Source organism: Agelaius phoeniceus, chromosome 9 (genome assembly GCF_051311805.1).
Source record: "Agelaius phoeniceus isolate bAgePho1 chromosome 9, bAgePho1.hap1, whole genome shotgun sequence".
NCBI classification, from domain to species: Eukaryota; Metazoa; Chordata; class Aves; order Passeriformes; family Icteridae; genus Agelaius; species Agelaius phoeniceus.
In genome coordinates this window covers 14,480,121-14,505,630 of record NC_135273.1, presented here as the reverse complement: position 1 = coordinate 14,505,630, position 25,510 = coordinate 14,480,121, and the positions used below count along the sequence as shown (strand labels likewise).

The following is a 25,510-nucleotide window of genomic DNA, read 5'->3' as shown; positions in this document are numbered from 1 at the left end:
AAATGTGAATGGAATATGTGTGTGTGAGAGAGAAGAAGCAACAGATCAAGGAGTAACAGAATGGTCTGTATTGATAACCAAGGACGTAACTGACTGCACTAAAACTGGGTGAGTGCTGAAAAATGTCTTTGCAACAAGTCTGGCTGCCTGTGCCCTGATAAGCCTCACATGGATGGCGTGTCAGGAAAAGGCTTGGGTGCTGATAAAGTGCGGACTAGTCCTTGGGGAACAAAACTGCTCAAATAACAGAGGGATCACAGTAAACTCACAGCACAACCCCTGTGCAAGTTGTCCTCCTCTCAGGGCAAGCAGATAGACAGTGGGAGCTAAGGTACCCAAAATGAGGGGGGAAAAAAGGCACTGAGCAGCCACCTGTTCTAGATAAAAGGGCTTTCCAGGAAAAAGGATCACCCTGTGGTAACCATTAACTCCTGAAGATGACAAAAGACCTGCTCAAGAATTTGTAGCTTGTCACTGAAGAGGAACCCAAGAGGTGCAGTGAGGATTTGGCACTTGGCACACTGGGTCTCATCTCACAGAGGATCCCACTGGAGCACCTCAGCGAGCTTGGTGCCTGTGAGTACAGGGGGAGTGAGGAAGAGTGAGTGTGAAAATGGGACCAGAACAATTTTTCAAAACGAGCATTGTCTTCCTGTTTTGTTAGGTCATGTGCTGTGGCTGCATTAATTTGCTGTATCATAGCTACATTAAAAACTTCTCCATTCTTAAACAAAGCTTTCACATCTTTTTTCATTTATAACTGCTAAGACCATCAGAGTTTAAGAAGCTTTTGTTTTGGTGTGATCAGTGTAGCAAAAATATTATCAGGCCTAAGTTGAGCTATAAGACGCTCTAAGGGCTGAAAAATACTGGATAAAAATATCAGACAAAACAGGAGGGCAAGGAAAATTCTCAGATGCTTTCAGTGATAGCAAGTGCAAAACTGAAACTTCTCCCAAGCACTTTGACTTCACTGTTCCCACCCAAAGCAAGTTGACTTCCCACATGCCTGCGTAAAAGATAAGCAGGTCATGGCCCAGGAAGAGACCTACTGCTGAGAGTCCTCTGAATAAGACTGCTGTGGGAGCCCAGCCAGTTCATAAATGGATTTAAGGCTAGGGTTCCCACATTTTCTCTGAGGAGACAGCTCCAAAGAGTTACTGTACAGCTCCTCTTTCTCCTTCAGCTGCTAGCTTTCAATTCTATCCTTCACATCTCTTTGAGTGAGCCCCATCTCTTTGGGATCAAATCCTGCTTTCAATTAGTGTTGTTTGCCTTATGAGCATCTGAAGTTTGAGTTATTTTTCTCTTGTTTGTCTTTTTCTGAGTTTAATTGTTTCCTGTATTAAGATGGTGGTTTCCATAGATACCTTGGACATCATTTATCACTCCTTCCTGGACATACAGTTCCTCCCAATGATTTACACAACAATTTGCCATATCTGCTTGAGACCTTGGTTTCTTCATCCATATCACTGCTATACTGAGCATTTTAACACGTCATCATTAATAGCATTTTAACATGTCATCTTAATAAGCTGCCTTGTTCTCTTCACACAACTTTCAATCCACATGATGGAACTCTTGTCCAGCCAGTTTTAAATTCAAACATGGTACATTGCATGTCTGGTTTAGGATTTCGTACTGATAATTGTTGGAAACTTTAGTTCAGCTTTTCTCTGCTATGGGTAACTGTTAAACAGAACAGTGTTTTGTTATTTTTGTTCCCCTCCCCCCCGCCCCCTTGAGAAATGTTATCAAAGAACAAAGTCTGGCAAAGTATTCAGGGTTGGTATGCTCCTAAATGAGAGCTGAGATAGCAATGATGTTGTTCTTTCAGACAGCTCTAGCGTGAGTTTTTTCCCCTTATCCCGTCTCTACCTTGTCCTGGAGGAAAGCATTTGTCCTGGATTGCAGAGGTAGATGCTAAGGTGAGTCTAACTGCTTGGTATTTAGTGGTGAGAAATTAGAGCGCTATCAGCCTCCCCAAATCCTAACAGAAACAAAGAAAAATCTGGGCATGGTGTAAGTCAGTGCTCTCTTGGGTGTATTTTGCTCTTATCAGGCTATTCAATGCACAAGTGGGGCTGTTCTGCTGATTCAGCATCACAAGAAATGATGCCAGGGCAACTCCAGGCCACACTTAAGGAATTACAAAGGAGACCATTAGAGTCACAAGTTTTCTCTTTAGCTGATTTATAAATGGATTTGTTTTCTTTCTTGCTCATTTGTCCTAGTCCTGTTAATAAATAACCTTTTCAATGTCCCTGCTCCTGCAGGAGATGTGAGAAAAATGTGTGCTCATGTGAACTTGCTGCAAGCTCTGCAGCTGGGCTGGAGATCCTGTGGCTGGAAGGTTGGCTCTGGCTTGAGCTTGGTACCTCCCATCCCAAGCCAGAGAGAGAATGGTGCTGAAAGAGGCTGGGAAGCACTGTGGGTCCAGGGAAGCAGCAGACCTGTAGCTCCTTTTTGCATGGGCCAGGGTTTCTGGGCTGCTGTGACTGTCCCCTGTACCTGTGCTGTCTTATCCAGAATAGCTCATGTTTGTATTTTGAAATATTTGAGGCAAGAATAGTGGGGAGAAGGAAGATTAATGGAGATACACAAATTGAAGGCCAAATTATGGCTTGATTATAAATAGGTTTCTTTCCCTGAGCCTCATTCTTCTTTCAGGATTCACTGCACATCCCAGTAATAAGTAATCTGAACTTTAGAGATTCATAGCACCCTGTGCCAGCCCATTCATCCAGCAAAACTCCTTTGCTGTTTTGTTACATGTCAGCATGAGGCTCCAGCCTTTTCAAAGTGCTCCTCTGACCACAAAAATTTGGATTCATATTTACCTTATTACCTTTGTAGCTTCCAAGAAGTATTTCTTCTCTTACGCTCAGGAACTTTGTCAAGGTCTGTGCCCCGCAATAGCCTCTGATCCCATGTTCCTTACCATTGGTTGTCACTAAAAATACCACAGGGTAATTTGTTTCCTGCTATTTGAAATGGAAATTGTAGCAGCATGAGGAACAGAGAATTATATTCATGATATTCATGCCAAATATCATGAGCTGAATTCTCCTCATGGTTTGTGGGAATCCTAGTTATTAAAGCTGACCTCTGAGAAATCAGTATATTTTTCCACAAGGCCTAGACAGTGGATGTGCTCCTCAGCAAGAAAAAGAAACTGTTCCAGCTGTCTCTTGTCCTGTGCTCTGCAATGAGGAATGGAGAGTGCAGTGCTGACAGCTGAAGGTAAAGGGGTGAGTTGGGAAGTGTTTAAGCAGAGTGCTGTCTTTTTTTATGCATGCAGCCCTAACCCTGGCCTGCTGAAAGGAGGGAGCAGGGCTGCTGCCCTGCCTGAATAGCAAAGGGTCTTTGCTTCTTCTGCTGGGGGTTAGTTGCAAAGGGAAGGTGCCTACAGTGTTCTCTGCTACAAATGGATGCTATGCATGTTAAGGGAGGAAAAACTCACTGGATACCTTATAGGACTGAGAAATGCTCTTCTTAGACAGCAAACAGATGTGCTGAAAATCACAATACCAAGGGGTGGCACAACCTGGGTGTAGGCAAAATCCCAGGCACAGTTAGGCACTGCAGCATGTGGGACTGCTGTGGAATGGGCATCACCCCAGGGGCCTTGCCAGTGGCTCTGCTGATGCTGCACCAGCTTGGAATAGTGTTTGTGTGTCTGTGATCAGTCTCCAATGGTTTTGGTCCTGAGTGGGAAGTGAAAGTTCAGGAGAAATGCTGGTTGCTTTTGTGTGCAGAAATCGTCGGGCGGCACAGGCAGCAGCTCCGCTGGCTGACATGTGGCACTTTGGGCAGATGTGCTGCTTGTTTTGGAAAGCAGGGAAGTGAGCCCCTGAAGGCAGCAATGTTATTCAACACACAAGGTGATCCCAGGAGTCTACAGTTCAGAGAAAAACATCCTTGAGGTGTGGTGAGAGGCTTGGTGGCCTCAGCCCCTTCAGGGCAGGGCAGGCTGTCAGTGCAGAGGGCTCACAGGAAAAGTGGGGACTGCTGGGGTTGTGATTTGCCACCACTGGGAGTCCAAAGGTGCTGGGTGCAGGGCAAGCTGTGGGTGAAGGGGCGTTTGGATCTCTTTCCTCTGCGGTCATTCCCAATCAGAACCTCCTGTGGGGCGTTGCAGTGTTTACAAAGCTCAGGACTTTTTGTTCTCCAGGAAGTTTCTGAACTTGCTGGCCCAACGTGGGTGTTGAAGGGGGGAGTGGTTGCTCTGGAGGCTGTTTCCTCTCTTTTTTTCATAACAACTTGTACATCCCCCTCATGTGTGGGTGGTTGATGGCCCACAGGAAAGGGTGGGCCTTTGGTGATGTGACTCACACATCACCCATCTTCCAGTGTAAGCAGTGGTCCTGCTGTCTTCAGCAGCAACCATCATTAAATATTTGTACACAATAGCTGCTTGGGGCTGAACTGGGAGCAAGAGACTAAAGCAACTGAAGATCAGTGCCTGTCACCAGCCAGGATGCTGAGGACAGAGAGAGGCATAGTTTTCTATGTAGGGACAAGAAAAGCTGATATGATGGTGGATTTTAGTGAAAGACAAGGCAATTTCTCAGAACTAAGGGTGGCCATCTCACAATTTGCAATACATTACTTCTAGCTCAAGAGAAATATGTGTTGACCCCAGTCACAAGAGAAAAAGAAGAATTTCTATGACAGTTTCAAATTATTATAAAAGTAATGCACACTTCTTCTGTGTCAATAATGTCTAGTAGCTCTTAAAAGAAGTAACATCACAAAATAAAAAATACTTGAGCTGAATCAACCGAGTATTTAAAATGTAGAATGCTAATAAGAATGAATAGAATGCCCATTCTCTTATTTTGTTCCACAAAAGCCATAATCCAACCACTGAAAGCTATGTTAATTTGAAAATAATGAAATCTATTAAAGATGCATATTCAGAGGCAAAAAAGGATTATTAAATTAGTGCAAATTTAAAGTTGGAAAGTGTAAAAGATGGTCAAAAGAAGCCTAAGGAAAAAATCATGGCCAGGGAGTTAAAAGAAAGAAGAATGTAAGATCTTGAGCCCAAGTGGAAGCCTGGCAGCACCATTGGCCACTGCAAGTCTGTGTATTCAAACTATCAACAATGACAAAGCTGAAAGGTGTCAGTGCTTGGTGCATCCTTTTTTTTTTTCCCAAAAAGACAAACAAATGCCTTCACATCAAGTGACAGTCAAGCATATTCAAGCAATAATTTAGCTGGTAAACCAGGGAGGAGGGGAAGCCCCCTTGAGCTCATTGGATATTTTCTGTGAAACTTCAAGCTTTGTGGATAATGGCAGTAAATCTTCTCCAGTTAAAATATAGCTTTGATGGCTAGTAGGAAATTAATGCCAGAGGTTTCCTGACAGGAAACTGATGTAACTGATAACAGATTTCTCTTCTGATTTGAAAAACATCTTTGATGTGAGAATTGTAAAGAAATGAGTATGAGTACAAGTAGGATACAGGCTTAAAAGTCCAGTAACCATCATATAAATGTGAAAAAAAACCTATCTAAAGGTATTGTGTCAGCAGCATCCTGACACTTGCTGGTTGTATTTACGAGTATTGAGTATATGGGTCTGACTGCTGTGATGCAAGCCAGAAAAATATCTTCCTACAGAGAGATTATTTAATGAGCAGGGCAGAGAGATTATTTAATGGGCATTGGAAAGACTTGGTGGGCGCAGTGTACAACACCAGGGAGATGGGCTGTGGGGCCAAGGTGGGAGGGCTGTGAGTGCCTTGCAGAGAGCTAGGGAGGCTGAGCATCATCCCAGCCCTGCACTGTGGGAAGGTCTCTGACAGGGGAACCTGCTTTGTGCATGGCTAATTGGGCACTTGGTGTGGCAGTCTGGACCACTGGGGCTCGTGGCCAGAACCCCTGGACATCACCTCTCCAGCAGAAACTGCACTGCAGGGCCAGGGGGCTGCACAAAGCCCCTCTGTGCTGCAGGCAGCTGTGGAGGGGAGAGAAATGTGTGCTGCCTGCTCCTTTGTATCCATCTCCTGCTCTTATTGCTCAGCTTCTGCTGCCTCCAGCACCCAGCAGCTCTCCAGGATTTCCACGTGCTTTTCTTTTTTCCAGGGAAAGAGGGCTCATTCAATGTGTCTTGTGCAATTTCCCAGGGCTGTATCTCAGCCACAACACTAAAAGCAGCAAAAGGATGAGGAACTCCCACACCAAGCAGTGCTGCACACATGGATAGCACCCAGCAGGGTGGCTGCTGGGGCTGAATGATGTCTGAACAAAACCTGGGGCTATGTTAGGCAAAGGAGGGAGCACCTTTGTACAACTGCATCTGTATCCCACAGGGAGAGCATATGCACTGCATTGGCTTTGCTGACAGCATAACTTATGAGTGCATTGTCCCCTTTTTGCTGATTCCCCTCCTTCTGAACCAAGGAAACGGAACTGGGAGAAAATCCAGGCGCCACCCTCATCCTGAGGCGGGATTGGCTACACCAGTGCTGGCAGACAGAATTGTCATTTGTCTGAAGACAATTAATGAGCCTTCTTTACTCTTCTTTTTTTGCAAACTTGACAATTCAATTCCTTCAATCTTTCCTCATAGGTCAAACTTTTAGGCTTGTGATCTTCCTTGTTCGCTTCTGGAGTTTCTCCAAGTGGTCTACATCTTTCCTGAAAGGCAGTGTCCAAAATTGGTAATAGAACCTTCACAGAAGGATTTACCAGCTTCAGATGCAGATGGAGGGAAAGATTACTATAAACTGCTGTAGCTGCAACAACATTTTCTCTGGAAAAGCTGCTTAACAGATTGCTCGCCACACTGTCCTTAGGTGATGGCTCTTACCTAAAGGTCATATTTGCTCTTGTCCTTAAGTGAGTTAGATGTTTCCACCAGGCTCTTGCCTATTTGTCAAATTTATTTTCAGTTCCAGCCCTGTGTGTCAGTGTGCTTTGCTCCCAGCTTGGTGTTGTCTCACATACAGGCACACTCTTTATCTTCCAGCTCACTAATGCACAGGTATGTGTGCACATAGGACAGTTCAAGCTGCCAAGCTGTGTAGCCCAAATTTATAGGACTCCATGGTTTTAGAGACATGTAGGGATGCATGATTTCAGTATCAAATATGTCTGAGAGACAGCATCCAAAAAACCCATTATACTGTTTGGATTATCAGTTTCACTGACACTTCAATGTTTGTACTTCAGCACTTACAAGTTTTTCTTCTGGAAAAATATAACCCTTCATCTGGAAAAATATAACCCTGTAAATGTGTGTTTATTATTCTACATAGCATTACAAGGAGAGGCAGAGATCACACCAGTATTTAGGCCACAGTCTTTGCCATATGAATAATTAAAACTTGGAGCAGAGTCTCCCACACTGTTCCATGTAATAGTTGTTAAAAGTGATGTAAAAGCCTGATCTGGAGCTTGAATTCTATAAATTCTATAAAGCCCCTTAAACCAAAGCCATTGACTTACTGTATATGTGCTTCTATGTAAATTGTAAGCCAAACCTGAGCTTCTTGACAGCCTAAGAAAAGGCTTTTCCAATATGCTGGCCTAAAACAGGTGGTTTACATTACTTTGCAGCAAAGCCTTTCTAGGTAACTTGGATACAAGCATGTTGAAATGAAAAAGGCAGATGAAGAATGAGTAAGAAGTCAGTTGGGGACAGGGAAAATTTCATAAAAGGATTGATAAATGAAGCAATGTGGCTCTTCTGAGTGTTTATGCACTCAGATTTTTGGTTATGGTGAGTGAAGACAGGAGGGCTTTTTGGGTAATGTGTATCAAACCCTGAACCCTGCAAGTTCAGCAACCTCACAGAGTAATCAGTGAGGCAATTTCAGGCAATTCAGCCTGAAAAACTTCATGACAACTGAAATCTCGTTTTCACTCATCAGGAGGATGATGTGTGTGTCTCCTCTCCACGCTGAACAGCAGCACTAACTGCTCCCATGCCCTTTCCCTACCATCACTGCCAGCAGAACTCCACAGACATGAACTCCTGCAGTTAGAAAATGTGCACAGACTGCATCACCAGAGCCCCTCTCTCCTGGGTGGGTTTGCTGAGTTCGCATGAGAGGTTCTGGGCTGACTTAGCACAGCCTGTGCTGGTGGATGACCATAATTTCTGAAGTAGTACAAGTCCCCACCTCACTTCATTTAGGCTGGGACTGTATCATCTCCTGTGTTCATTGCCGTGCAAGGCCAGTCTCCTTGCAGCTCTGGTCAGAATGCTCAAGAAAAATATAAGCAAGTAATTCTACATGCAGAGAAGTGATGCTGGACTCTTCAGTTAGACAGAAAAGCTGGGCAAGACAAAAATCCAGAAAGGATAATTTCTTACAAATTTACTAAGAGAATAAATTCTCTTAGGACTGGGCACTTCAGAAGTTGTGAGATAGAAGTGGAAGACGGGCAGAGAGAATAGACTGACAATAAATAAAGTAAGGCTGAAAATGGGAACATTTCTGACCACAGAGAGGAGTGCTGAGAGGATAAAGGTGATGGTGGGAACTGTCTCTGTCAGTGTGGCACTTGTGCAGTGGAAGAGGGACGGCCTTGCAGTACAACTTCTTGTGATCTCTCCTCTAATAGACTGAGCATGAGCATCCAAATGAAAATCAAACATCAGCTTTATCTGTTGTGCGAAGTCAGAGCTTACAAAAACATTTGTATTTATTAGAGATGATGGGTCACAGTGAGAACCAAGCATGGCTTTGGTCTATGTTCAGCATCTTTTCTGCTTGACATTCCTAATGTCACTCCTTAAACAAGCCTTAGTCTCTGCTTATTGCATGTCTAAAAGCAGCTGGTTGCCTGATTCCTTTTAACTTATGTTAGTAAGTCTTGTTTGGTGAGAAGGGAATTGAGGGTGGGCAGCCTTGGCTGGGCTGTGAGTGACATCTCCTGACATGCAGAGGTGCTGTTGATTTAGTCTAGTTTGGCTGGAGGGGCCATTTCCTATTTGTCTTGAGCTCTGGAAGACACAAGAGTCAAATCTGCTTCCTTGCCTTCACACAGAGCTGCCTCCCACGCTGGTGTGGTCCTTCCTGGTTATTCACTAGGAGCAACAGGGTTTCCACAGCAAAATTGCTGCCACCTGGAGTGACTGACAACATCCTCCCAATTCTCTGTCTTGGAGACAGAAAGGATGTTAGATCTGTTCATGTTTTAGGGCCATCGCTGTATGGAACCAGTGGTAGCCCCTACAAAAAAGCAAAGAGACCAAAATTGGAAACAGACAGAGATGCCTGAGCAGCTGGGCTGTGCTCCAGCATCTGGAGAGTGCTCGATGCCCGTGCAGCTGGGCAGGGCTCCAGCATCAAGCAGCTCTGAGCTCTGAGAGGAGAAAAGCAGCATCATTTCTATGCCTGCTTATGGCCCTATGGGATGTTTTAGTCACTGCACACAGTGGGCAGTGTAAGAGAAAAAGTAGAGATCTGTCTCTGCTTGGATTCTGACTGGGCACAGGGACAGAAGATCGTGTCTGCCTAATCTTTAGCTGAGGAAAACTGCTAGTGGAAGGAAAACCCTGGGGCCTGGCAATCAGTCAAGTACTGCTCCACTTGGTGGACACAGAGGGAGTGTTTACATGGCATTCAGCAGTGAGAATGTGGAACTCTGAGGAGCTGGAGGAAGCTGCAATAGCTTAATTGTTTAGCCCCTGCAGAACCTGCAATTACACCTAGAGCTGATGGAGGTAACCAAGTACACAGAAAAGGGAATTTATTGAAATACCTCACCTTTCTGAACAGCAAATGAATTTTAACTACATTGAATTTTTTAGATAGATTTGCAGTGTTGGTTTTTGTTTGGATTCTTAAAAATAAGTTTGTCTTTTTTTAAACAAGTCTGTCAAGTATTCAAGTCTGTACACTTTCAGTGCTCTTTGGAAGGTTATTGCTTTGTTACACTACCTTCTGGATTATGCTTATCACCTTGTACCTTTTCTTGTATAAAACATTTCAATGAAATGCTTCTTGGTAGCATTTGAGTTTACAGAGATGGATGGTGGGGTATGGGATACAGCAATGAAGTCAGTCACCTATCTACAAACCCCAGAGTCCTGAAAAGTGCTCATGATCCTGAACTAAAATTCAGGCAAAAGTCATATTCAGAGTTAAGAAAAGAATGTGCCTTGGCAAAAAAAGTACTGATCTCAGGCCACAGATGGGATGCAGACAATTATCATTATGTCTCTGCCTTCAGAAAAGGGATTTCTAGTTCATAATTGGGATGGTCCATTACAGTGAGAACAATGCTCCTGCTTTGCTGCCAGTGCTGGCACTTTCAGAGCTGCAAAGATACAGCAGTCTGACAATACCCATCACAACAGGAAATCTGAAAATCTTAGAACTTGTGCAAAGTCACATATCCTTCATTCCTATGACTGAAAATACCTAACAAATTCGTTCATGGTTGCCTCTGAGCAAGATCTCAGAGGAACAATTTTGTGGATGTGCTGTGCAACTGTCAGCAGCAGATTCAGTTTTCAGGCATGCTAACTTCATATCTATACTGTGCAGCTAATTTTAATTATAGCATCTGTTTTAATTCGTTTTTCTAGGGTTAAAATAATTTTTGTTCAACAGACATGCTCAGTGCTACCATAACCTGAGCCAACTACTCTCTCCAATGAGAAGGAAGGTCTCCCAGCTGTCATGCTCTGCTGTTTCTAATCACTTCAAGCCCTGAGTTCTGGGCGTTTTTGAATAGAGTTGGATAAAATGCATTCTTACTTCCTACTCTCTGGTATGTGCACTAGGTTATTTTTTTAAGCTGCATTCTTAGAGATATTGGCAAGCATGCTGGCCCTCTAATAGGCACTCACAACATGCAAGCATTACAAGCTTCCAAATTTCACAGTTAACCTCAGCAGATTTACACAGAGAGAGCACAGAGCTCCAGGCATTCCCAGTGCACCAATGTTACATTCCCAATGGGCCTGTCTGAGGCATCTTCAAAATGAGCTCCACTGGCACTTTTAGGTTCCATTTTCTCTAAGGTAAAAAGCTGGTATTTGTCTATAGTTAGAGATTTCCAGAGGTGTGTTGCTTCTTTTCACTTGGGCTAACTTCTGAGAATAACTTGAGGATTTAGGGTCATTTGTAAGAGCAGTTCTGGAACCTGAGACTGCCTCTCACATAAAACCAGAGCAGTTAGAAGCTGACCCTGTTCAGAACTTGAATGCTTTTCATAATTCCATGCATGATATGAAGTGCCAGGATGGATTTGGAGCATTAATCTGTGTCTGGAGGTCTGGAGACCTCTGGAACCCAAGTTCTGGCATACAGGTGCAGAGCAGGTTCTCTCAGAGCATGACAACAGTTGATGTGGTTGCCTGCACTGAGGTATTGCCATCCAGAATGACTGTAATGTACTTCTAAACATCTCCTGGAGTGTTTGTGTAAAAGGAGAAGAGAAACAATTTCCCATGTGAGTCAGTTGGTCAGTGCTTTTGAGTATGAAGCATCACTGTTGGTAGAAATGGATTTCATGTCATAGTGGGAGCACATATGTCCTATGGAGTCATTTGTTTAAATGTTGACTTTACATCAAATATTATAAATCTGGAAATTATGCTGATACCCTTTCTAGAGCTCCATGTAGGAAGATGGTATTTTATTAAACAGTTGCAACACCGGCCAAGTGTAAGCTGTGAAATGAGGTTTTGACTGTGGGATGCATGAAGGATTATCCAAAGCAGAAAAATGTGAAAGACAGCATCATGGTGGCCACTAACAAGTGCAACTATATGTATATTGGTCCTGAAAGCTCAGATGACATATTGGTCGTGAATGATTTTCATCAGCCATAAGTGGCCTTTTTTACAGAATTCTACTGCTAACCATGTATAGTAAACCACAAAAATCTTAATTTGTTAGACAGGTTATCCCAAATATGCCTGTAACATTTAAGGAATTAGAGTGGTACAAGTTCTGCAAAGTGTGTGATTTATCATACTGTGCCAATTCTGCAAACACAGGCCATTCACAACCTGGTAGGCAAAGGCAGATATTCATAGGAAAAAGGACTACAGGAACATGCCAAAAGACATGCCTTTGGGGTGTGAGGAAAGATGGGCTACTGGGATACTAACATCCTTTTTCTGCTCTAGTCACAGGTACCAAACCAAAGATGTCCTCAACCAGAACAATTCTAGTCATCCTGGGATTCCTCTCCACTTTGGCTGTAATTGCTTTAATTGCTGTAGCAGTGACCCAAAACCAGCCACTTCCGAAGAATATTAAGGTATACAAGAATATTAAGGTATTACAAGCTGGTACCCTTAGAGGAAAACAAGCTGGGGGGTTAGGTGTCCATAGTGCTCATGGACATGTTGCTGCCCTTGCTGGCTCTGGCTAACCTCTTTTTCTGGCTCCATGCACCTCAACATCTTGGTTCACATCTTTGTGGGAAAACCAGTCACAGCTTCACAGGGAATCATCTCTTAAGTCACCAGTCCCAGCTTCGCGGTCTCTCTGCTCCTGTTTCCTTCGCCGGGAGCTTTGCACTGAAGCTCTGCTGAGAGGAGCAATGGCACACACAGTCCCACAGCTGCCAGACAGAGGGGCTGTGTGTGCCTGGTGCCCCAGGGGAGGCCAGCACACAGTGCCTCAGGTGTGACGTGGGCTCTGCTTTGCCCACAGTATGGGATCGTGCTGGATGCGGGATCGTCCCACACCAACCTCTACGTGTACGAGTGGCCAGCAGAGAAGGAGAACGACACCGGGGTGGTGAAGCAGGTGGAGGTGTGTAAAGTTGAAGGTAAGAGGAGAAAAAGGATCTGGGGAAGGGGCGTGGGATGAAGAAGAGATAATGTAATAAAAGGGTGAGGGAGGAGAAATCTAGAGGAAGAGGTCAATAGTAGAAACAGCATTACACCTGTGAGATAATGCTTCTCAATGGTTCCCATGGGGAGCTGTTTGTGCCTGACCTTCCTGGGGAAAAAATGCATCCACTTTTTCCTTTGTTTTCAGGATGCTTGGGATTAATTGCTTTTTGGAAAGAACTACACCAAAGAATGTACTTAAATAAATAAAATATCTGCATGCGCTCTTGCTAAAGTGCTGATGAAAGCAATGAGAGGGGAGAGCATGGTTTGCTCTTTTTCAAGGCTTCTGTGCAAGTGTGTGGCTTTTGTACAAGGCTTGTGGCTCAAGGTTGCTCAACTTATGCATGTCATGGTGCTTTTTTAATTCTATTTAATTGCTGTGTAGATACTGTATGGTTTAGGAAGGCATAAATGAAGCCCAGGGGTGCACACAACAAGGAACAGCACAGACCATCATGGATCGCTGCATTCTGAGATGTTGTCAGACCTGCCTGGGGTCTTTTCAGGCCTCTGCAGTGCAGGAGAGAGCCCTACTGCTCTCAAGCTGCTGTGATAGCTGCTCAGTGCTGCAGCATCCCACGTCATGAGCAGCACACTGAGCATACAGCAAATGGGGCTTCACTGCTGCCATGCAGGCACTGGTCCTGGGGCAGAATCAGGGGACACATGGCAGAGAGGGACAATGATTTTTTCCTTGGGTTAGCATGAGACACAATAGCTGCAGAACACCCAGTGTTGTAGTGTGAGCAGAAAGTACACAAACAAATGACAGCATCTGCCCCCAGAGGAGCCAGCATGGAAGGGTCAGGGATATTCAGGCACAGATCCAGGGTACACCCAGGCAGACTCATAGAAGAGACTGCAGATGTTCAGGGCATGCTAAAGAAATGGCTTGGCTCAGCCCTCATTGCTAGTTCATAGCCTGCTTTGCAGAGAAAGGGTGGGAGATGCTGGGCACTGTGACCACCCACTACGTGGATTGGGCTTAGCTGGTGGTGCTGTAGGATTTCTAAAGCTCCTCAGAAATGGGGTGGTTGAATCTGATTCTGCTGCCTGTGATACGGTTTGACACACCCGCTCATGACAGCATTCTGGGGTTATGCTTGGAGTCTGAACTATAAACTATAAACTTCTTACAGGCCCTGGGATCTCAGGTTACTCCCATGCCACAGAGAAGGCAGGCCCCTCTCTGGCACAGTGCCTACAACAAGCAAAAGAGGTGATTCCCTCAGCACAGCACAAAGAGACACCCGTCTACCTCGGAGCAACTGCTGGCATGCGGCTTCTCAGGTACTGCAGGGCTTGTCCCCTTCTCCTGCAGCACTGCACCTGGGACCACCACGGATGTGCAGTGGGGGCCTCTGGGGGACAGTCCTTGGACACACTGCCAGCTCACACCGTGCCCAGACAGCCTCCTCTGCTGCTGCCCTCTCTGAGCCCCGAGTCCCCTGGACTTCTCCATTGCTTCCCCACTCACTCCAACCCTCCATCATCTCCTGCATCCACATGCAGCACAGAGACACCGGGAGATCAGCAGTGCCCAAGCTGATGCCCTGACATCCCCACACTCTGGTATTAGGCTCAGATTATTGAGCCCAAATATGTTGCTACACCCCACAGAGGGCCATCAGAGGCTAAGGTAATTCTATAATCACAACCTCCTTTAATTACAATTTGTGATTTTCAGGAGGGTGACCCAGACCTCTCCTGGCTAGGACAGGGAACTGATCTTTGGTGTATATTGCCTGGGGAATCTTCCTGGGGATATCTTCTGGATTTCTTCTCTAATGGTGACAGTAAAGAGGAGTCTCCACAGTGCAATTCCTGTCACAATACGTGTTGTAGAACAAGAGCTCTGGTCTCTGCTCCAAGTACCTACCACTCCCAGCTGCAGGGTCTGTAAGCATCAGAGTTGGTGGCAGCTATGCTGTCAAGGTGTGACAGGGAGGACAATGGCAAGTCAGAGCTGGATGACCCACACGAATGACCAACCTCTGATTGGTGGGGAGTTGCAGCCTGCCTGCTCAGAATAAAGCACATAGAGAGCTGTCAGCCAGAGTTACTCCATCCTTTCTTCTGTTCATCCAGGTTGCAGAATGAAAGTGCAGCAGACAAAGTCTTGTCCTCTGTAGGAAACACACTACGCTCAGCTCCCTTCAACTTCCAGGGTGCCAGGATCATCACTGGTCAGGAAGAAGGAGCCTATGGATGGATCACCATTAACTACCTTCTGGGCAATTTCAAGCAGGTAGTTTATCTATAGCAAGACATTTGAATTATTGGTTTGCAGCACTTTGTAAGTCCTGCCTTGCAAGAAGGTGTCACAGGCACTCTCTTCCCTTGTAAGCCATTTACCAGGGATCAGGAAGCTGCACATCTTGCCTCAGCAGTTGCTGTGAGTACATCCTGATACTTAGTGTTATCAGAATGCACCACTATAAATTGGCGTCAAGCACTGAAATAAAACACCAGCATCTTCAATAATTTTGCTTGGGTACAGCATCCTCTTCATTTTCTGATCTAAAATATTTCTGTTTCTGAAAAGTTTGACTATGGTTCTTTCCTGTTGAGCTTATAAATCTTCTGAGAGCTGAAACAGTAAGTGGACTGGTTTTTCTCATAACAGTAGTATTAGATTTCATATTCTTTGCCCTCCTGCAAACACTTGGACATGATCCATTTTCTGTATTTACAAGCTTGTCTCTTTCTTATGTCTTGTTCCAGCTCTCATCTCATGCCCCCTCCAGGACTTCCCATGTTTCCTGTGTTCTGTGCTTCTGCTTCTCTCCTCATAGTTCTTTCTCTTATTTATTTCTCCAAAATAAATCTTCTCCATGCCAAATATATCTGGTTTACTTTGATTTTTTTTCCAAGTCTGGCTGGAAAAAGCTTCTGCACTCCCTGAAATCCTTAAGTGAGACATCAGGAGCACTAGACCTTGGAGGAGCCTCCACACAGATTACCTTTGTATCAAAGGACCTCACTTCTGAGTCCCCAGAGAACCAGCTCTACTTCCGTCTCTACGGCAAGGATTACCAAGTGTACACGCACAGCTTTCTCTGCTATGGGAAGGACCAGGCTCTGCAGCAGAAACTGGCCAGGGATCTACAGGCAAGTACATCTACATCTGTAATTGAACAATCCTGGACTCTCCCAGCTTTGGGATACTGGTGCTGTAAAAGTTGCTGCATCCCAGCTCACCTCTTAGTCTGGATTAGGGAAATATCATTGTTCTCCATACAAACTACCAATTTGAGATGCCTTGATTCTTGGGAATGGGGTAGCAAGAGAACTGCATTTAACTGAAGTACTCAGGGGAGGTGACATTTTGCCATCTCTGAGAAACCCAAATCAACAGCACAGCTTCACAAACTGTGACTTAAAATAATTTGCCCAGGGTCCTACAGGGAGGCTGTGGCAATACCCACATCTTCCCCTGTACAGCTAGTGCCTTAATCCATCCTTATCCCTTTGACCTGATGTGTGCACCTGGATCTGATGTACTGGGACAAGTGCCACCCTTCCTTGTGGCTTTTTCCCAGGGTGTTATTCTAGAGCAAAGTGTAACAGTTTGGATTGGTTTTTACTTTCAGACCGTGGAGAACAGCAGTCTACCTGACCCATGCTTTCACAAGGGTTATGAGAGGACTATAAATATTAGTGACTTCTTCAAAAACCCTTGCACATCAGACAAGAAAAAGCAATTGCCTTTCAGCCAGCTGTACATAAAGGGAGAGGGGGACTATCAGAAGTGCCGAGAAAACATCAAGGAACTCTTCAACAAAAGCAATTGTCCTTACTCCACTTGCTCCTTCAATGGGATATACCTACCTCCATTACAAGGGGATTTTGGGGTGAGTCTTCACTCATTCTTCAACTATCTGTGATCCAGAATGTCAGAAGAGCAGAAACTCAGAGTAATGCTAGAGCGCATTCTTCATGACTGAGGCAGGAAATAATTTTCAAGATGGCTTTTTGGACATGTAACTACGAAAGCAGTGCTGCACTTGCTGTGAGGACAGACATGTTAAGAGCTACCCCAGTAAATACTGGCCTACCAGCACTGCACTGCTCCCATTCTAACCCATCTCCTTGGGCTGCTGTGTTTCCTCACTTTTTAAGCTGTCTAGCACCAAGGCAGGAGAGCCTGCTGCAGGCAGGAACACTGCTCCTGCAAACATTGTCTCCTGAGGTCAGTGGTGCCACCAGACCTGAAATTCACCCAGCAGTGTCTGAGTGCTACCAGTGAAAGCAGTCAGCTCACCTATCTGCCTCCCAGACGTGATGAGGAGACAGTGCACACTCTGAACAAACATTATGTGTGACACCATGCTAACCATCAGTCCTAGAGCTGCAAAAAGCTGCTCAGTGATTGTGAGGCTTTCCAGGGAACTCTAATACAATCTTGCCCTGTTCCTAAGCTGCCTCCTACCTGTCAGCTACTGGCCATGGTCAGAGATGGGGTTTCTGGACCTTGGATTATATGATGGGGCTCTGTACAATCCTTTCAGACCATCACCTCTGCTCTTTGTGGTGATACTGGTTGCGACTCATCTCACTCAGTTGCCAAAATGGGGTCATGGTTGTGACGGCAATCAGCATTCACTGTATGCCACTGGCACACATAAAGGAGAGAGCTCACAGAAGTTCTTTAGGATATCATAATTCCTACCTCCATCTGGCAGCAGCTCTGAGCTGTATCCCTCAAAATGACATCACTCTTGAAAACATTCCTGCTCTTGTGTGTGTGATGTTGCTTCTTATATTTCTTTATCTATAAACAAACTCATTTTCTTTTGTGGGATTTGTGGCTTAGTCAGATTAAAAGAATCTTTCTCCTTCAGGCTTTTTCTGCTTTCTATTTTGTGATGAACTTTTTGAACCTGACCAGTGAGCCAAACCCCTTTGCCCTGAACAAAGTGACCAGCACCATTGAGAGCTTCTGTGCCCGGCCTTGGCAAGAGGTGAGCCATGCTTGTTGCCGTAGACTGGGGCTGCTGATACTTTTCTGTGGGATAAATGGCTGGGATTAATTTCCAGAGCAAGATGGGGAAGATCCCCCCAGCACCTGCGGTGGATGCTCAGGCACAAGCTGGAGCAGTGGGAAGGTGTGTTTAACAGTCTGGTGATTGCCTCCTTCCCTAGGTGAAGACAGAATATCACCACGTCAAAGAAAAGTACCTGAGTGAATATTGCTTCTCTGGAGCCTACATCCTCTCTCTCCTGGAAAATGGCTATGAGTTCACTGCAGACAACTGGCAAATGATCCACTTCCTTGGAAAGGTCTGTTTCATGGTGGGGAGGGCTCTACCCCAGCAGTTCTCTGCAGCCTCTGCCACTGTTCAGGCAATGCCCTAGGCAGCCTCCCAGCACTGATTCTGCTCTTCTGTTTCAGATTGGCAGCAGTGATGCAGGTTGGACCCTGGGCTACATGCTGAACCTGACCAACATGATCCCTGCAGAGGAGCCAGCCGGGCCCCCTCTCTCCCACGGCAGCTACGTGGGGCTGATGGTGCTGTGCTCCCTTGTGCTGGTGTCTGTGCTCCTGTTTGCCTGGCTTCTCTTCCACAAGCCCAAGTGCCTGCAGAAGGGGATTGTTTAGGAAGAACCTGAAGGCGAGAGGAGCCATGTCATCCTGGCTGCTCAGGGCTAGGAGACCCCAGCAGAGCAGGCTGTACTGCACAGTCCCTCTTACCGAAGCTTCTGACTGTACAACAAGGGCATTTATTTCTTCTGAATCACACTTGCACTGACAGACGTTGGGACATCAGGCTCGCCACCTTCTCTGCCAAGGACAGACAAGCTCGTGTCCCCTCCTTGAGTGGGTTGTACTTTCATTCAAGGAAACTTTGCTGCTTGTTGGTTTCTGCCTTGTGCACAGCATTATAAAGAGAAAAGTGGGAGCAATCTTTGGGAGCAGTGCTCCTGCAAGGGTTATCTCAGGGTCACACATCCCACTGAGCTCTTGGGAGCTGTCACATACAGGGTGATCCTGCTGCTTCTCTGCTGAAGCTGTTCCCAAGAGCCCTTTCTGCACCAGCATGCCTCTGCTCACCTCCCTGCACCCTGAGCTCTAGCAGCCCTACAGCTGGGTACAGCTCTTGCGCCTGGCTGGCCCCTGAAGGTGGGTCAGGCTCCCAAATGCCACTCTGGGAAAAGAAGGGATGAGGATGAAGAAACCGAGCATGCTTGTGGTCGTCAGCCCTTAGCTGGGCTCTGTCTGCTGTCAGCTCCTTTTGCAGGTGGCAAAATGCCTTTTCCCCACGTCTTCCTGATGTTGTTGCTGGACCAAAGCTGGCTCACTGTTGCACTGAGCCATTCCCGTGTCCCTAAGGTACATCAAGCCACAAGTTCCCAACCAGGCATTGCTGCTTTTTGTAGGAAGAGCTTGTATTGGCCCAGGTTCCTTGGCCAGTAGTGATTGTCTGTGCCTGCAGGGACTCTGGTGTGATCAGTGTGCCCTCAGGTATAACCCACTAAAGCAATCCAGGGTCACTGTGCTGATAACACAGCACCCTCCAATCTAGGGAAAGTGTTTAGTAGTTAATGTTCCTGTAGGCAGCTGGCAGTAGTTAACCAGCATGAGAATGCACAGATAGAACCACTCTTTCCACCAGCAAAATTAGTGAAGATTTGCCTTTCCTTTCCTCATAGCACAGGCTTATCCCATGGCCACAAGACCCAGGGCTTGTGAGTGCACATACTGCAGCCCACACAACTAGGACGATGCCACTGATTGAGTTTATGAATCACTTTCTTCCATTTTTCCATTTCTTGGTCCAAAAAAAAAGAGAGGTAAGTCAGAAATTCATTTTTTAAGAAACACTCAGAAACCACTGGTGCCTGTCTACCTCCCACAAAATCTCAGAAATCTCTTCTCCTAATGCCCTTGCGGAGGCAAGAAGAAAGCAGATATTGCAGAGAGGAAGGCATAGCAAAGACACACCTCCTTCCCCAAGCAGAGGTGCAGGCAGTGTGGAGGGGTCAGGATGTGCAACCCCAGCAATGCCTTCTCCTTCAGGCAAGCACAGACACAGAGCTCTCCCAGTCTGTCCCTCGGCATAGTCCAGGCCGGAAAATGTCACCCAGTTATTTCTACTTCATGCCTGGAAGTAGAAGCCCTAATATATTGAAGGACCTAAAGGTAAGGGAAAAATGTACCCTGTCCTAAGGTCTTTGGGCAGATCATTGTTCTTCCAAAAACCTGTGTCTTATTTTTGCTCTGAATTAGGTGGCTTCAGCTTCTGTTGGATCTTGTTCTGCCCATTTCCAAAAGACTGAGTAACTCTGCTATTAAAATCCCTTTTTCTTCGGTGGTGCTTGCAAGTTGTCATTATATCATATTAAAATAGACTGGTCTTCAATCTGTAAAGTGGTCTCTGCTGACCTCACTTGCAGCTCTCGACTCCACTTCTTTTAAAAGTTGTACATCTTTCTGAAACTTGGACACCAAAGTTTTCAGCAGGTAGTTGAGTCACTAATAGTGTACATATCTGGTTTTGATCTATGCCTTATGTTATCCATTCATATATCTCTGGTCCAGGTCTGTTCACTTAACAGAAAGTTTCTAGGCTTTTGAGTCCAGCTGAACTGTTGCAATTTGGTCTTTTTTCCCAGCCATGATATTTCAGAACAGCCTCCGTCTCACATCCTACATCACTGTCTCTCAATATGAGCCATTTTTCCTTCTGTGTGGCTCCACTGAAACACATATTATTCAAAGAATATTGCCCCAAGCAGATTATCCAGTTCGATCTGCAAATGACCTTTCACCAGCAGTGAGTCCGCTGACCAGTTTTTGTTTATCTGCAAATACTCTGCGATGTCGGAATTCAGCTAGGGATGCAGCCTCCCTTCTGCTGTTTGCAGCAAAGACAGGTAGATGAGAGATGAGCAGCAGGTTTTGGCTGGAAGGCATTCAGGAGAAACGTGTGATCAGAGCTGCTTCTGCTGCCCAGACAGCCTCATCTGCAGCACAGCCCATCACATGCCACCTTCCTTGCATATGGAGCCCTTGTAGCAGAGCAGAGCCATGGAGAAGCTCCCCAGGTGAGCTGGTGCATCTGTCCTTCCCGGGAACAGCATGGAAACCTGCAGGGTGGCACTACCTCTCCTGAGACCTCCTTGGGGATCTGGCAGCTGCTCAGTTGTGTCCGTGATGAGAACTGGCAGATCCATTAGGACATGTCAGAAATTGATGCAAAAACTTCATGTGGAAGTTGGTGTGGAAAGAAAGCTTGTTCCAGTCTGGTCTTCTTGTCCCTGCTAAGGATTTATGTTAAAGGAAAATGTCAAATATCTGGGAGAAGAGCTTTTACAATGTTTTGTATCTTCATTGCAAGTCCCATAGTATTAATACTGTTAGCTCCTGATTCTGGAGCCAGATGAGCAGCTGACATCTTCACTTGCTCCTGCTGTCTTAATTATCTCACTTTTTGGTTTGAGTTTTGGGGTTTTTTAAGCTTTAAACATGACTTGAGTGCAACCAAAAGGGCCCAAACTAAGATAAATGCAAAATTTAAACCTTTAAACCTTTAAACCTTATGACTTTTAGACCCCATTCATAAATCAGTCTCTCCAGGATAAGAACTTCTGAGGTGACAACATGCCAGTTGAGCAGCCTGAGGCTTCAGGAATTGATTGACTGAAGGCATCGTGTCAGGGCAAGACCATTGCATGTCACTCCCTGGTAGTGAACATTCACAGAACTGCCTATGATTGTTTTCTCTATATTTCTTCTGTTATTGCAGGACTTTATTCATGGAGGCTACTCAAAATCTTTGGTCAAAGAGCTCAAGTTTATGAACATTCATTTTTTTGCTTCTGTGTTGCATCTGATCTAGCTGTATTCAACTCAAATGTGTGTTCCAGAGCCACCCAACATGTACATGAAGACCATTAATGATAGTGGAGGGAGTTTCCAATATGCCAGTAATAACGTACCATTTCTCATGTTAATACAGTTGATCTGCCTCAGTGATAATTATCTGTGCCTTATTTCTAATTTGATAGCTTCTGGCTTTAATTTCTAGACACTTCCTGCTTTACCATTTTAATTTTCCTGGGTAAAGCATCTTTTAACATCACATGTTCTGTCTATCACGTATTTACTCACTATTCAGCTCTGTGCTGCCAAGACTCCAGACCTTGGTCTCTCCTGAAGAGAGAGCTCTCCTGGGCTCCCAGGAAGCTCAGATGTGCTGCAGCAAGGTGGGATGAGCATCTCTGGTTTGGGTTCAAATGTTGATTGGTCCATTTTTGGGGAGGTTCCTTGCAGAGGGAGTTGATAGCCTTGCAGGGTGCAAGAGCAGCCTGGTCTCGCTGGGACTGATGACCTCTGTGAGCCCTGCCATGTTCAGCTGAGTGTCAAATGTGGGGCAAAGCTATTGGAACTTGTCAGAAGAGAGAGCCCAGGTACCTGCAGCACCCTCACCTCTTGCAGGAAAACTGCTCCCCACCACAGGCTCTAAGTACCTTAGATAAAGTTGCTTCTCCTCTGTGCACAGGCTACAGCAGATTCCTCCAGCCCTACAGCAAAGCACAGCGGGGCCTCCACTTGGAAGAAAGCTCTCAGAAGTGGGGCCATCACCTCTGCACTGGAAGGCTGATTTGAAGTGTTGGCACTGGCCAGGGCTTTCCAGTTTCTCCCAGAGCAGTTCTGGGCCGGATGTGTGCCCCTTCATTCTCCACCCCAATTCTTCCCATGCTCTGTGCCAGGCAGGATGTGCAGGCTCTGCAGGGCTGGCAGCTTTGACGCAGGCTCAAGAGCCTGTTCAGGAGGGACTGGGGAGAGCACACTGAGGACAGTAGTCCCTGCCACCCAGGCCATGTGTTTTCTTTCTGTGGCCCAACCCTGAAGAAATGGATCTTTGTTTTGATGCACACACAAGCCTCTGTATGCTTATCATAATAAAGACTTCTGAACTGACGCCAGAAAAGTTTTCATGCTGTTTTCCAGAAGATGGGAGTTTGCCAGTAGTGGAATGGAGCTTCTGGCACTAAACATGGAAAAGTCCTGAGATGTGATTTCCTCTCTTGCCAGTTCCCTGATGCTCTCCTAGGCCAGCTCTGAAGGTCCCAGTGGATGGGTAGCATCCCCTCCTGGTAGAGAAATGCACTGTGGTCTTTCCCAGGCTCTGGGCACCTCACATAGGTTGCCTCACTCCTGGGAAGGCTGCTACTGCCCAAACCACATCTTTCTTTGCCTTAGCTTCATCCTGACCTCCTCAAAGCAGTTTGTTCTCCCAAGCTGTGAACTGGACAGAAGCAGTCCTCTGTTCTCATTTTCCCTCTCCCTCCTGCAGGCAGCCCCACTGGCATCGTGCTGGCACTGCAGCCCACCTTTCCACCCCCCTAACAGGTGAAGGACAGTGGGCCTGTGCCCCTTGCTCACAGGGCTGCGTGTGTCCCTGTGCAGCCACAGCCACAGCTCTGCCAAGGCAAACAATGCTTGTCACAGTTGTTTTTTTTTCTTTCAGCAAGAACTCCCCACAGTTTGCTCATTCTTATGGCTATTAGCTTGAACTTTCCTCAAATTTTCCAATCTTCCTCTGTTAACAATATGGCCAGAACTAAAGTGAACCCAGCAGATGCAGTCTTTCCACAATCAGTTCCAGCAGAATCAGCTCCTTGCTGCCTGTGCCCACCAGCAATGCAAGGGTGGGGAGACAGGCCTTGCATTCACATTCCTCTCACTCTCACCTCAGTGGCACAGAGCATTCCTTCTCCCTTCTTTCTCCCACTGCCTCAAGGTCTCTCCATTTTTGAACATCTGGGTGGGGGGTGGGGGAGTGTATGATCCATCCCAGATGTATCAGCCGTATTTTCCAACTGAAGTTTTTATTTACTTCCTTCACTGTTTCTAAGTCCTAATGTCATCTATTGTTTGCTTCTGCTTTCATCGGTGTTTTCAAATATGTCAAAATTTATTATTGTCATTTTCCTAGAATATGTAAAGCCATGCTAGGTCAGATCAAATAGGCAGGGCATTGGCACTCATCTCCAGCTGTGTGGTGAGCAAGGATTTAGAGGGATAGTTAGGGAAACAGCACAATCCTTTTCTTCTACGCATCAGGGGCTTAGGAAATTTGTGATCAAATGATTACCTCAAAATCTGATAACTCTGACTCTGTTCTCTATGAATTCATCTTATCCTCTTTTGCACTCATTTAACTTTCAGCTTTGATGATGTAATTTCAGGGTGTCTTTTGTGCAAAACTCTTTCCTTTTGTATGCTTTAAGCCTGCCGCCTGATGACAGGCTGCCTCCATCCCTGTGCTATGGATAACACTAACCAACTCTCCAGACCTAGTAGTGTGTGAGATGTGTTCTCCACTCACATGAGATTTTGCCCATGGCTCCTTTTTAGGCTCTAATGCTCTGGCATTTCTATTTTACTGTTGGTTCTCATATCAGTGTTGCTTGCCTCCATAGGAAAGTGAGAGTTTTCCTCATATGTCCCTTGGCAGCACTGCAGTTCCAACTCTGCCACTACTGTCCCAGGCTACTGAAAGCAGCCTAGGAAGGGAAAGGGGAGGGTGAAACTGGCCAAACATGGGGCTTGCACTATTTTACTATAGCCCTGCCTAGCACTCTCTGGCTGCCAAGTAACACTGGGTAGTGCTGGAAGCCTGCCCATGACTCTTTCACATGGCCTTCATTGCTGAAGCCTGGGGAAAGAGCAGCTCCACGGGAACCCAGCAGCCCTGGGAGCAGGGATGTGAAGGAGGTGAAGGCATTTCCCACTGCTGTTGTGGGCTGCCAGCTTTGCAAAATACCACCAGACATGTCTTGCTGCAGAGACAAGAACTGTCCTACCATACCCATGCTCTCCATGCCACAGCTTCAGCTACTTTACCTTGGTTTCTGGCATGTGCTGGGAGAAGCTATCACCTCCAGCACTGACTCTTGTTAGCTAGCCACAGATGGGTGCAATGCCATTCCTGCTCCTGAACGTGTGGTGCTTTCAGACTGGCTGACAAGCAGGGATGGGGGGATGGGGCTTACCCGGGAGAAAGTATTAATATGGTTACTGCTATCTCTATGTATGTTTAATATTTTCCTTTTTCTCTTCATGTCTTCAAAAGGGTATTTTTTCAAAAACAGGGGTTAAGAGGGAACTGTGCAGGTGGGGCAGAAGACCAGGAAAGCAGAGGATCAAGAAGAGAAATTATCACTATGATGGTGCTGGGGCAGAAAAATGTTGAATATGGGAAAGTCTGAGTAAGCCAAGTCATAAGCAGGCAATCCATGTGCCTTGACCACCAGCCTGTACTGTCTGCACCAGAGGCTATCAACAGCAGCTAGAGGCTATAAACAGGGACTCCTTAGTTTTACCAATGGTCTTCCTGGAAACTGAGGTAGAAAGACAGCAGCCCAAGCAGATGTGGAGAACAGGTACAAAAGCATTGGGAAAGAATGCTTTGCTGGGTGAAGCAAGCCTTGACAGAAATTAGAGCAAGGCAGCACAGATCCACCTCAAAGGGATCTGAAGGGAAAGCAAATGTTTGGCATGGCACTGAGTATCCCGGGCAGCCCATTACTAGCGGCCCGAGGAGCTCCTCTCTAGCATGGCCTGGATATAGCAGAATAGCATCCTCATGTTACCCAAGGGGGCCTTTCTCTTGGACTGTCCAGCCATGATAGTAAATTTTTCAGATGTTTGTGTTCATGTTTGGTCTCTGTGT

General features: G+C 45.9%; 1 protein-coding gene across 5 annotated transcripts in view; it reads left to right on the top strand.

Annotated features, from left to right (window-relative positions):
• ENTPD1 (ectonucleoside triphosphate diphosphohydrolase 1) overlaps window positions 1-25,486 on the top strand; it is a 34,898-nt gene extending 9,412 nt beyond the window's left edge. The window contains exons 1-11 of one of the 5 annotated variants that reach the window (XM_077183014.1): window positions 146-576; window positions 3,140-3,246; window positions 12,108-12,241; window positions 12,640-12,757; window positions 13,964-14,114; window positions 14,913-15,072; window positions 15,699-15,929; window positions 16,412-16,678; window positions 17,669-17,788; window positions 17,970-18,107; window positions 18,220-25,486. In XM_077183014.1, coding sequence (XP_077039129.1) covers window positions 3,219-3,246; window positions 12,108-12,241; window positions 12,640-12,757; window positions 13,964-14,114; window positions 14,913-15,072; window positions 15,699-15,929; window positions 16,412-16,678; window positions 17,669-17,788; window positions 17,970-18,107; window positions 18,220-18,426 — 1,554 coding nt within the window. In that variant the 5' untranslated portion in view covers window positions 146-576; window positions 3,140-3,218 and the 3' untranslated portion in view covers window positions 18,427-25,486. Of the gene's footprint in view, window positions 1-145; window positions 577-3,139; window positions 3,255-10,476; window positions 10,742-12,107; window positions 12,242-12,639; window positions 12,758-13,963; window positions 14,115-14,912; window positions 15,073-15,698; window positions 15,930-16,411; window positions 16,679-17,668; window positions 17,789-17,969; window positions 18,108-18,219 lie in introns of those variants that run through there. The other 4 variants (XM_077183017.1, XM_077183019.1, XM_077183015.1 and 1 more) reach the window with 4 other exon arrangements.
• The last annotated feature ends 24 nt before the right edge of the window (window positions 25,487-25,510 follow it).